Source organism: Vombatus ursinus, unplaced genomic scaffold, assembly GCF_900497805.2.
Source record: "Vombatus ursinus unplaced genomic scaffold, bare-nosed wombat genome assembly UNPS02014959.1, whole genome shotgun sequence".
In the NCBI taxonomy this organism is placed as follows: domain Eukaryota; kingdom Metazoa; phylum Chordata; class Mammalia; order Diprotodontia; family Vombatidae; genus Vombatus; species Vombatus ursinus.
Window position 1 is genome coordinate 2,957,008 of NW_020954737.1, and position 11,879 is coordinate 2,968,886.

At 41.7% G+C, this 11,879-nt stretch overlaps 2 protein-coding genes across 3 annotated transcripts in view; one reads left to right on the forward strand and one right to left on the reverse strand.

Moving 5' to 3' along the window:
- Positions 1-5,472, reverse strand: part of PARP9 (poly(ADP-ribose) polymerase family member 9) — a 46,961-nt gene extending 41,489 nt beyond the window's left edge. Inside the window, exon 1 of one of the 2 annotated variants that reach the window (XM_027845210.1) lies at positions 5,365-5,472. The gene's annotated coding sequence lies outside the window, so the exon portion shown is untranslated. Of the gene's footprint in view, positions 1-4,588; positions 4,694-5,364 lie in introns of those variants that run through there. The other variant, XM_027845211.1, reaches the window with a different exon arrangement.
- Positions 1-11,879, forward strand: part of LOC114030361 (poly [ADP-ribose] polymerase 14-like) — a 113,668-nt gene that overhangs the window by 960 nt on the left and 100,829 nt on the right. The window contains exons 3-5 of the mRNA XM_027845170.1: positions 528-568; positions 5,162-5,307; positions 5,523-5,830. Coding sequence (XP_027700971.1) covers positions 528-568; positions 5,162-5,307; positions 5,523-5,830 — 495 coding nt within the window. The remainder of the gene's footprint in view (positions 1-527; positions 569-5,161; positions 5,308-5,522; positions 5,831-11,879) is intronic.

Sequence of the window (11,879 nt, forward strand, 5' to 3'; positions counted from 1 at the left end):
TGCGCCGCGATCTGGGCTTTTTCCCGCGATCTTGGGGTGCCTCTGTGCATCTAGAAGCACCCCAAAAAACCCCACCCTCTTCACTGGGATCCCAATTCCAAGACCGTATTTCTCCCTAGCCTCAGAAACACTATCCTTGGCAGTACCCCCATTCTCTACCCCCGCCCCTGCCCAGTCCAAGGACACTATGCCTGGCAGTTACTCCTGAGTGGGCCTCAGCAACACACTTATCTCTCCCCATGGTGCAGTTACAAACTGCACCTGAAGGAATTATTACTTTGAACTGGCTTTGCACTGGGTTATAAAGATATTCATACCCACTGGACTATCTATACTACCTCCCTACCTCATTATCTATAGCCTGGACATACATTATATGTATTCTAGACCTAAGACATATGTGTACTCCCAACATCTATCTTGTCAAACAAGACATTGATTGGTGGCAGACTGGGCAACTCTCAGTTGGCCCTGACCACTAGTTAACTTAGTGACATAGCAGACCTAAAAACCACATTTCCCTGTAGCCCCGCCTCCCGTGCCTTGGGCTTTTCCTGGTGAACTCTGGGTACAATGCCTGTGCAGTAGATACAAAAAGTGTGTGTTCCTTTAAGAACTGACCACTCTTTAACCACTCCCTAATCCCACCCTGAATTACCTAGTTAGCATATTTGGCACATGTTTTCCTATAGTTTATCCTATATAAACTTTAACCGGGTCCCTCTAAGGTCACAGGTTCCTTAATGTGAGAAGGCATTAGAAGTTAGGTTTTCACAGCAGAGCAAGGGAATTCTGAGAAGAACTTCCAAGATCTTGTGGATAGTCCCTCAACCAATCAGAAAGTGCCCCAGACATTCTGCAAAACAACTAGTTCCTTAAGAAAGAGCCTTGGAGACTAAAGAGGTTGCAACTTGTCTGGGTCAAGGATGGGGCAAAGCCGTTTCTCCACTGCACTTGCTTAATAAGTTTATTGAATATTAACTCACACACCCTAAGGACAAAGATAGTCGCCATTTTTGAACATGGGACACATGAACTGAGAATGGTTAACATGACAAAAAGGAACATGGGTGGTTCAGGAAGAGTGTAATTCAGATGAGCTGGACCAATCCTAGCTCTGATGGGAAGAGCAGGATCATACTAACACTATAAAATATGGCTCTCGCTTCTGAATGGTGTGCCTTTCCCACCAGGGGGTGTACCCAATTCTTGCAAGAACTGTAATAAACAATTCTTCTTTCACTCAGGGCTTAGTTTCATTATTAGGAGTGAGACTCTACTTAGCATTGCAACTGGGAAAGCAATGGGCTGCAGCAGCTTGCCGGGGCTAACTTCCCAGCACTGCTGAGGGGGTCCAAGGGTGTCTATTTCTAATATTAAGTATCTTTGCCTGGGGCAGCTAGGTGGCACAATAGATAGAGCACTGGCCCTGAAGTCAGGAGGACCTGAGTTCAAATCTGGCCTCAGACCAAACACTTTACACTTACTAGCTGTGTGAACCTGTGCAAGTCACTTAACCCCAATTGCCTAAAAAAAATAAAAATAAAAAAGAATCCTTGCCCACTGAAAAGCATAAAAATAAACTTTTGCCAACTTGACTTAAAGATTGCTTGAGTCTGTGAATTCATTCTAGATGACCCTGTCTTTTACTCCAGTCTTTGAGGGGTCTCTCAAACTCTCAGACCACAACAGTCCCATCCCCTTGTCTCTCATCTCCTTTCCCTAAGAGGCAGCAATGAGGGAGGAGTTGAAATGCAATGGCCCAGCCCTATTTGGAAACATATACTTATCAGAATTATCTTGCTCTTATTATGAAAAATTGTCTATAAAATGAGTAGGTGGTTATCCTATGTAAACTTTTACTGTACCCCTCGAAGGTCACAGGTTCCTTAAGAATCCTTGCCCCTATATAGTGTAACAATAAATCTTTGCCAACTTGACTTAAAAATTCTTGAGTGTGAATTCATTCCAGATGACACTAAGTATTATCATCTTGATTGTATGGATAAGGGAAAAAAAAAAACTAGGAGCAGACCAGTGATGAAATAATTTGTTCTTGTAATGTACCCCAGTTTTTGAGGGGTTTCAACTTCTTAGATGGCAGCAGTTGGAGGAAGAAATATGATGTTCCAAACCTTCCTTTTGATGTTTCAAACTTTCCACAGCACCACTCTTCTATTCTCTCAGCTGAAGACTTCTTCCTTTTCTCAGATCTGACACCCCTCTGACATTCTTCCTTACTATCTTCTCTTTCACTTCAGTCTCTGATGAGATAGCCCTTCTCCTGGTCAAGGTCAAACCATCTTCATGCACCCTTAAACCCATCCACTCCCATCTTCTCCAGGTTGTGACACCACCATGATCTCTACTTTCTCTAATCTTCCATTTCCCTCATCTATTAATTCTTTCCCTGCTGCCTACAAACATGTTCATATTCATGTTCAAAAACCCTCATTAGGTTGTACCATCCCACTAGCTGTCTCTCCTTCCCTTCTCTGCTCAATTCCTTGAGGCTGTAGATACTAGAAAGATTTCCCTTCTTCTCTTGCTACTCTCTTGTAATGAAAATACGGCTTCTTGCTTCATCATTTAACTGAAATTGCTTTCTCCAAAGTTACCAATGAGCTCTTCCTTAACAAATCTAATGACATTTTAAAAATCTTCAACCTTCTTGACTTCTACAATATTTGACACTATTAATCACTTTTTTCTACTAGGTATTTTCTCCTCTCTGGAATTTTTATCACACTGCCATCTCTTAATTCTTCTCCTAACTGCCTGACCCCTCCTTTCTCTCCCTAATTAGATCTTCATTCTTGTCATGCCCACTAGATATATGTCCCTCAAAGCTCTATCTTAAATTCTCTACTTTTTTTCTCTATATTATATCACCGGGTAGTATCCTTAGCTGCCTTGGATCCAATTATCATCCATATGCAGATGATTCCCAAATTTTATATATACAGCCTTAGTTTCTCTCTAGGACTACAATTCCACAGCACCAACTTCCTTTTGTATATCTTAGCCTAAATGTCCCAAAGGCATTTCAAATTTAATATGTCCAAACAAAACTCATCTGTTTGATAAATTTATATTTGCACATACATAAAACAGGACACATCTTATAAAGATATGCATGTATGTATCCTACTGCCTGTTAATATACAGTTGATTTTCTTTTTTGTTAGGAGATGTATATGTATGTTTGTGAGGAGTTTCTATATTATAGTAATTTTATTTATATAAATATATTTATACAATATTTATATTATAATATATTATATATTAGTATATGAGTAATACCTTTGATAAGACTACATAGTGTGAAGATTCAAATTTAAAACTGGAAAATTTTAGAAAACTTTTCCCCAAGCCTTTTTTTTGTTTAAGATACCCTTGTCTCTCACCAACTGAATTTGAGGAAAACATTAGAAATACTAAATCATGATTTTTAAAAAAGAATTGTGTCAACCTGAACAAATTACTTCATCACTGGTCTGCTCTGAGTTTTTTTTTCCTCATCCATACAATCAGGATGATAATACTTCATGAAAATATAACTAAATATAAAAAGTATAACTACCCCAAGTGGGGTGGTTAAGTATCAAATGAAATAATGTATTTTAAAATGATACTTTGTCAGCATAATATTGAAAGGTAGATTGGTATAGGGGATCAAGGGACAGCTTGGAGTCAAGAAGACCTGAATTAAAGTCTTCCCTCAATCTCTTAGTAGAGGTATGCCAAGGCCAAGAAACCTTGGTGCTTCAGGGACCTATCTAAATTACATTCACTTATTTACATAAGGAGAATAATTTTCCCACACTAATGAAATCATAGGACCAGATGGAAAGAAAATAAAAACCTTTGAAGCATTGTTTAAGTTATTACCATATATTGACTGGTGTATGGCTTTTATTGTCCTCATCCCTTCCTCCCCCCTCCCCAAGATATTTATCCAATAGAATAGGTAGAGTTTTAGGTGAAAGTATGAAATGTTCATTTCTATATACAGAAGACAAGTGGTGCAACACGACTCAATTCAAGAGCAAGTTTGTTGTTGTTGAGTCTGTCCAACTCCTCCAAAATCCCTTTAAGTTTTTTTTGGCGGGTGTTGTTTTTTTGGGGGGTGGGGGGCAAAGGTACTGCAGTGGTTTGCCATTTCCTTCTCCAGCTCATTTTACAGATGAGGAAACTGAGGCAAACAGGGTTAAGTGACTTGCCCAGGGTCACAGCCTTCATAACTCCAGGCTTGGCACTCTATCCACTGCGCCATCTAGCTGTCCCTTAAAAGCAAGGATAGTTTAGTCTCCTGGAGGAACTGACATTTTGGCAAGAAAAGAAAGAATTTGCTCTGAGCTTCTTTTTGCTATTTTTTTTTCTTAAACTGAGACTCCATGGATATATTCTTCTCCTCAAACAGATCTCCAAGGAACAGGAGTAAACAGTATCAGAAGTAGACGCTCATATGTTCCTAGACCTTATTGCTATTAAACCTAGGAAACTTGCTCAAAGGCTCAGGATAGGGAGTGGCATGGATAAGTGGAGGTGAGGCGAACTGTGCTGACTCTGAAATCCAGTCACTTACCTTTGAAAATCCTGGCTTAGCTCCTTGGTCCCAGAGGCAGCTAGGTGGTACAAGTGGAGAGAGTACTGGCTCTGGTGTCAGGAAGACCTGAATTTCCATCCAACCTCAGACACTACCTGTGTGAGACTTAACCTTTGTTTCCTTCAGTATCCTCTTCTGCAAAATGGGATAATAACAGCACCTACCTCCAATGAGATATTTGTTAAGCACTTAGCACAGTGCATGGCACATGGTAAGCTCTATAGAAATGTTTATTCCTTTCCCGGTGGGACCTTCTGTGGGTCATAACTTCTCTGAGTCTCATTTCCCTCCTTCTTAATATTAGGACGTTGAACTAGCTAATCTCTAAGGTCCTTTCTAAGTCTAAATCTATGATCCTATGAAGCTAAAACTTTGGGGCTGAAAGGTGCTCCTGGCTTGTCTTGTAAAGCTCTGTCTGAATTCCGAACGAGAGTCTGCCAATAGATACGGGCTCTTTTTAAAAAAGAGGAGACAGGAGTTGGTGCTTTTCATGGCTTCAAATTTTCTGGAATTTTGACAGCTTTATATGTGAATCCCCTTCCCCCAAACAAGACCCTGAAAGCAGAGCTGACCCCATTTTCCAAGAGCTCTCATCAGCCTAAAGGAAGTGAGCAGCAGTCCTGGTTCGAGAGATGTGTTGATCCGGGAAGGGGGCCGAGGGTGGGGGGGGGGGACCTGGAGAAGGTGCTTCTTGCGAGGTCCAGGATAGTCTTTCTTCCCTCCCGCCAGAGGACCCCAACACAGCCTTTGCTTACCTGAAGTAGCGTTGCCTACAACAACCAGAGAAATGGATTGTGAAGGTGAAGGATAAGAAAGGAGTTTTGGGGAAACGAAACTGAAAGTTTGCAAGGCATCAGAGGCGGAGCGAGGGGCGGGGGGTAAGGAGAGACAAGTAGAGCTAAGGAGCAAGGAGGGAGTGCTTATTGAACCCTTGCTTCTGCCCTCTCTGCTCTCCAGTTACACCCTCCAGAGTCCAGCGAACAAACATTGCGGCCCCAGCTCCTCGGCTCACGAGTCCTGACCCTGCCTCTAGGGCCACTGACGGCTCTGCCCACAGACCGCCTTACCTGGTCCTGGTCCAGGTATCCAAGAGCTGTTTTGGACTGGAGAGTAAACTGCAAAAGTATTTCCCGAGCCAGAAGAAGTCCGGGGTAGGCGAGTACACGGCCAAAGCCGTCCCTACCGAAGGAACTTTCTGGGTAGAGTTTTTGGAAAGAGAAGGTGAGCAGAAAGGGCCTGGGGGAGCCGCTGGACAGAGACCAGCGTGGGAGGAAAGGCGGCGGCGGGGAGACAGGGTGAACTGGGAGAGGGCACCAAAGTGGAGAACCCATCCCGAGCCAGGAGAAGGGGCACTGGGAAACAGGGCTTGGGTTAATAAGAATAATAGCTTGCATTTATATAAAACCTACTATGTGCCAGGCACTGCGCTAAGCTCTTTACAAATATTATCTCATTTAATCCTCGAAATAACTCTGGGAGGTAGATGCTATTGTTATCCCTATTTTACAGTTGGGGAAACTGAGGCAGAGGCTAAGTGTCTTTCTCTTGGTCACATAACTAGTAAATGTCTGAGGCCGTATTGGAACCCAGCTCTTCCAGACTCTGACCCCGGCACCACCTAGCTGCCCCTATTGATGAAATAAATTTCTGTTCCCTTAGAGACTTTCTTTCATCTTCATTCAGGAACTCAGGTTTGCCAAGGAAGAAGATAAAGGATCCATCCTCTTTGTACTATGTCAATATACATTCATCATAGTTGTGTGGTTTCATTTCCTCCGGGTCTTTTTTTTTGGCTAGGCAATGGGGTTAAGTGACTTGCCCAGGGTCACACAGCTAGTGAGTGTTATGTGTCTGAGGCCGGATTTGAACTTAGGTCCTCCTGACTCCAAGGCCAGAGCTTTATTCACTGCACTACCTAACTGCTTCCATGATTTTGCTTTCTTTAAAAAAACTTATCCACACCTTCACAGGCCAATAATGTTCTACAACATTTCTTAGCTTTATATTTGCCTTCATTGTCTGCTTTGACTTCTTCTGCATTCTGACACTGTGTTGCTCAGAATCTTAATGTAGAGGTAATTAAAGGTTTATCTGTTTTCTTCTTTTCTACCTTATTATTATTCAAATCTGGAGCTTCACTGAACCTGAACCCCAGATAATGGCCTATATGGGAGATAAGGGGTGGTAAATCAATCCTGAGAAAACCCAAGGTCCAGCCCACTCCAGCCCAGTCAAGGTTTGGAGAGTACAGTGGATAGTGAGAACCCAGATAATTCAGACATAATCTTGGTCCCTCTTTCCCTGCCCCCACCCCCAGAGAAACAGCTCAGGTCCCCCTCAATTGGCAGTTCTCTTTTCCACTGGAGTGATTCAGCCACCTTCTTCCTAGAAAGATTTGTTGGATGAAGGATGGTAAATAAGTGGACCATAACATTTTCATAGTCTAGCAGTTCCCAAGGGGAAAGAACTCAGCTTTTGCCATTTTAATTATTCATGATTTCTCCTCCCCTGCCACTCCCATTGAGGTGGAGATTTCTGTTATCCCTCTTGTCTCAATTTCACATATACACAAACTTCTGTTTGGCTTGTGAATTCTTTGTGCTTGCTTAAGGTTCCACATGCATGTTCATTTCTCTTGTAATAAACCTAGTTTTTCCACATAAATTTCATAAAGTTGTGATTGCCTGTTGACAATTTCCAGGTGAAAGTCAACAGTTCTTGGGTAGTCTCAGTCACAATTAGAGAGAAAATAGAATTGGTGAGGTTATAAATTACGTTCCACTCACCCTGGGCCCAGGCTATCTGGTCAAGGACAATTATGAGGCCAGAAAAGGCTGCAGCAATGGAGATGATGACTTTGTCCAGTTCCCTGAAGGCCACTGTAAGCCACCAGGTGCCACCTGCCTTTCTCACAGGCCATTCAAGGTTGTTGTAAGGGCAGTTAGGATAGTGAAATATTTCAGCCTCTTTCATCTCCATCTGTAGAGGAAACACTTTTCGTTTACCTTAGGCTCTGATATTGTTTTACTACAAGGGCTGCTTGAAGAAAGGCTAAGGGTTTCCCTTTGACCTTACCCACAATGACTTGCAAAGAGGTTGTCGAAGGGGCCTACATAGGTATCAACTCCCAAGAGCTCATAATGCCCCTTCTTTCCATAGTCTGCCCTCTATAACCACCACCACCCCCATGGAAAACTAGCTTACCCCCTTAAAGGCTCATTAAAAGTTCCCAGGTATGATGGTAGCCTAGCTGCCAGTGTCCAGCAACCTGATATATCTCAATGGGGCATGGGCTTGAAGAGATGCTTTAGACTTGGGTGAGACTAATGGTACCCTACTACTCATATCTCATAATACAATTTTATTAACACCTCATCCCCATAGGTTGATATTTCAAGAGCCACATACAAAGCTCTCTCTAGAAGAAGATAGCACCACTCTTGCTGCCTACCTAGCAGGGTAGTGGGCACTGCATGCCTCCTTTAGCCATCCTCAGGGTGCCTATTCCTACTGACGATAATATTTGTTCTAATATCCTGCTCAAATTTCACCAGCACATCTGCCTACACCTATATGGTTGCGTTACAGGGGTAATCCATAGCTAAAGGCTAATGCCATTCAGGAAGGGCTCCTATTTGTTCTCTGTGCAGGTTGGTCACAGGCTATGGGAGGTCATGGTAAGGGAAGGCATATGCTTATTATGTACTTCCTTTGGGGATTTTACTACTTTCCTTGTAGATCCCCACAGGGGACTTCAGTGGGAATTGATTTTTACGAGGCCAAATACAGAAAAAGTGCCTGTCCTAGCCACTTAAAAAAGGATAAAGAGCCATTGCCATTTGGATCATCTATTTAGTTGGCTCCAAGAGTCAGTCTTCTGAAAGCTTGCCAGGCTGATAGAACTCTATTTCAGAGAGGGTCTCCCCAGAGACTCACTGGATGATGCCCTTAGCAGTCATTGCCCTAGTGAATCTTCAGGCTGCTGTTTAAATTTCTCTTGAACCATCCCTAGTTCCTTCCTTGCTGGTGAAAGCTCTCCCATCTTCTGCTCTGTGGGACAGTAATAGGATTAGTCCCAGTCTTTCTGACCACCAGTTCACAAGTCTCATTCTCACTTCTGTCCTTAACCTCTTGTCCTCTAACCCCAATCTTAGAAAAAAGCAGCATGCTTTTAAGTGAAACTCTACATCAGAGACTGTAGTTGCCACCCTCAGTCAGTGGGTTCCTGCCTGAAGTCTTTTGGTCCCTGCCTCCATAAGTATTTCCCCTTTATAACACGGGACTGTTAGTAACTCCAGCTATAAACTCTGCATTCACTGAACTGCTCTTGAAGAACAAGAGTTCTCTCTCTAGTCACTGAGAGTTCTGGGCCAGTTTACTTGAATCTTTCTTATGCTGACAATTTAGATGTTCCACGATGGTTAACAGTATCCATGGAAAAATAGTCCTGGTCCTTTCTTTCTCTGTCAGCCTTCTGTCATACTACTCACTAATCAAATCACTCCTACAATGAAGACCTTCTCTCTGTTCTACTGAGAGGACTGACCATGCACTGCAAGAAGGGTCCTTGCCACAGTGTGCCAGATTACAGTCCCTGGCCATCAGATCGTCCTATCTGAATATGCATTATCCTTCCACTTTAACCCTGATGTCAGGTCCAATGACATTGTGTTTCAGCCATGAGCTGGGCTTGATTCAGAGCTAATCCTCTGGTAGTTTAGTACTGATACTGGAATGAAATAAAATACACATATATCATTCAACAGTTAACAGAAGGAGGTTTATATAGCCATGTCATAATAAGGATACTTCGCAGGGATATAGCACTTATCGCTGGTAGACCGAATCCCCTCCTTTCCTAATCATTCAGAAAGGGTCACTGTAGGGCAGCAGTGACATTTGGTCTTGGGATATCAGTCTGATCTGAAGGGCCCTGATCTATGTGGACAAGTCTTTTTATGCCCTGAGGTAACCAGGACCTAAGATATCACCAACATTGGCCTGAGGCAACCAGGAAGCTGCCACCACAGCACAGCTAGGTGACTTGAGTCTTAGTCCCTTTGAGCCAATCAAATCTTGGGCATAGTTTCCTTTCTTTTTTGTAAAAGAAGTAGCATAGCCTTGGACCAATCAAATCTTGAGCATAATTTCCTTTGTGGAAAAGAACTATCTTAACCTTACAGGGTAGGGGGAGTGAGAACTTTGTAGATACTGGTCCTATCACAAAAACCAATGAAAAGAATGCTACCAGAAAGATGCACTCTGAATAAGGTACAGAAGAATACATAATAAATCATTCCTTCCTCCTGAAGGATTGAATGATTTTCAGATCAATGATTTGCTTAATGGTTTATGTTTGTTATATTGGCTATTTCAATTCTGGATGTGTGAGTCTGTGTATAACATCTGGAATTGACTGTAATGTATGAACCAAAGGAATCAAAACTACTTCCTGAAAGGGAGGGGGGAGGAGAGGGAAAGGGAGAGGGCGAGGGGGAGAGATGGAGAGAGAGAAGGTCACTTGTCTTCTTAGGCACCAGTCCTTGATGCTGTGTCTGCTATACTACAGGGTCCTCTAACAGTTCAAAGCAATCATAAATGCTAAATCTAACCTTCACATACTAGCCCTTTAAGTTTCCGGAAGAGCTGTCCTATGACTTTTGATTCTCACAACAAAAGTCAGAAGAAATAAAAAGAATAACCAGGACTGATTATCCATGGTAATACATTAACAAAACTAAGAACACAGAAGAAATTGAAGAATATCTTAAGAGATATAAAATATTCAAACTAACACAAGATCAAATAGAGATCTGACACTAAAAGTGAGTTGAGTGCTATTATTATTCCCATTTTACAGATGAGAAAACTGAGAGTGAAAGGTTAAGTCTTTTGCTGGGGATTATATAGTAAGGATCTGAGGAAGGATTTAAACTCAGGTCTTTCTGACTCCCAAATCCAGCAACCTATCTGCCTTACCATCTCTTTGATTCCAGTAGTATTTGACAAATATTTATTAGAGTGTTAGGGTATTTATTAGTATTAACGTACCAACAACAAGCAGTAATAGGCAGTGACAAGTCTCCTTCACATTATTCCATCTGGCACAGGTTTAACCATTTCAAAATCCCACCCAGGTGCTCTCTGTTGGGTTTTTTTTTTTCTTTGTAGTCAACAGGCCTCTCTTGGAGCCCCCATTAATCCTTGGGATCTAGAGCCTTTCTTCCTGGTCCCATGACTTCTTCCTTGGTCTTAGATGAAAAACATCCTCTTTGCCAATATTTAGTATGTGTGTGATGGAAAGTCCATTTTATAGATCAGGAAGATCTATAATCATAGTAGAACTCCAACTCTCTCTAACCAGAACTTTTACCTTTAACAACTCCCCCTTCCAAGGGATAGCTACTGCTAGTCCCAGACTTTGCTTCCAGAAGTACTTGGATCCCTCCTCCCCTTATAACCACTTCCTCTTGGTTTAGGTGAGAACAAATCCCTCTTTTCCCTGAAATTCAGAGAAAAGATGGAATTTTTTAGAAAAAATGACAAAATTTAGAAAAAGAATAGAAAAGCTCTTTTTACAGATTTCTTTTCCTAAGGTAGCAAAAAATTTAGGCACAAATTGCCTGGCTGTAACCCTATCTGAGGAACTACAGTTGAGGAATGTCAAAGGATCACAGATTTACTGCTACAGTAGGAGTCTTGGAGGTCCCTTAAGTCTAAACCTCTCATTTTATAGAAAAGAAAACTGAAAAACAGAAGGATTAAATGACTTGTTCAGGGTCACATGACTAGTAAATGTTGATCTGCTTATTCTGAGTTCTATCTTTTTTCTGAACCTGAAGTGTTGAAAAAAAGAAGGCAAGAGAGGAAGAAAGAAAGGAAGGAAGGAAGGAAGAGAAAAAAGGAGAAAGGGAGAAAAAAGAAGAGAAAGAGAAAAGAAAGATAAAGAAGAGAAAGATTACTTTTTCTTTTTTTATCATTTTTTATTTTTTATATATTTTTAATTAATAAATTTATTTATTTTTAGTTTTCAACATTGACTTCCACAAGATTTTGAGTTCCAAATTATCACCCCTCCCCCCACCCCAAGATGGCATGCATTCTGAATACCCCTTCCCCTAGTCTGTTTTCCCTGCTATCTCCCCCACCCCACTTCCCCTTCTGTTTTCCTGCAGGCAGGATAGATTTCTGTACCCCTTTCTTATTTCTGGGTTGCATGTGGAAACTTTTTTTTAAACATGTGTTTTTAAAACTTTGGGTTCCAAATTTT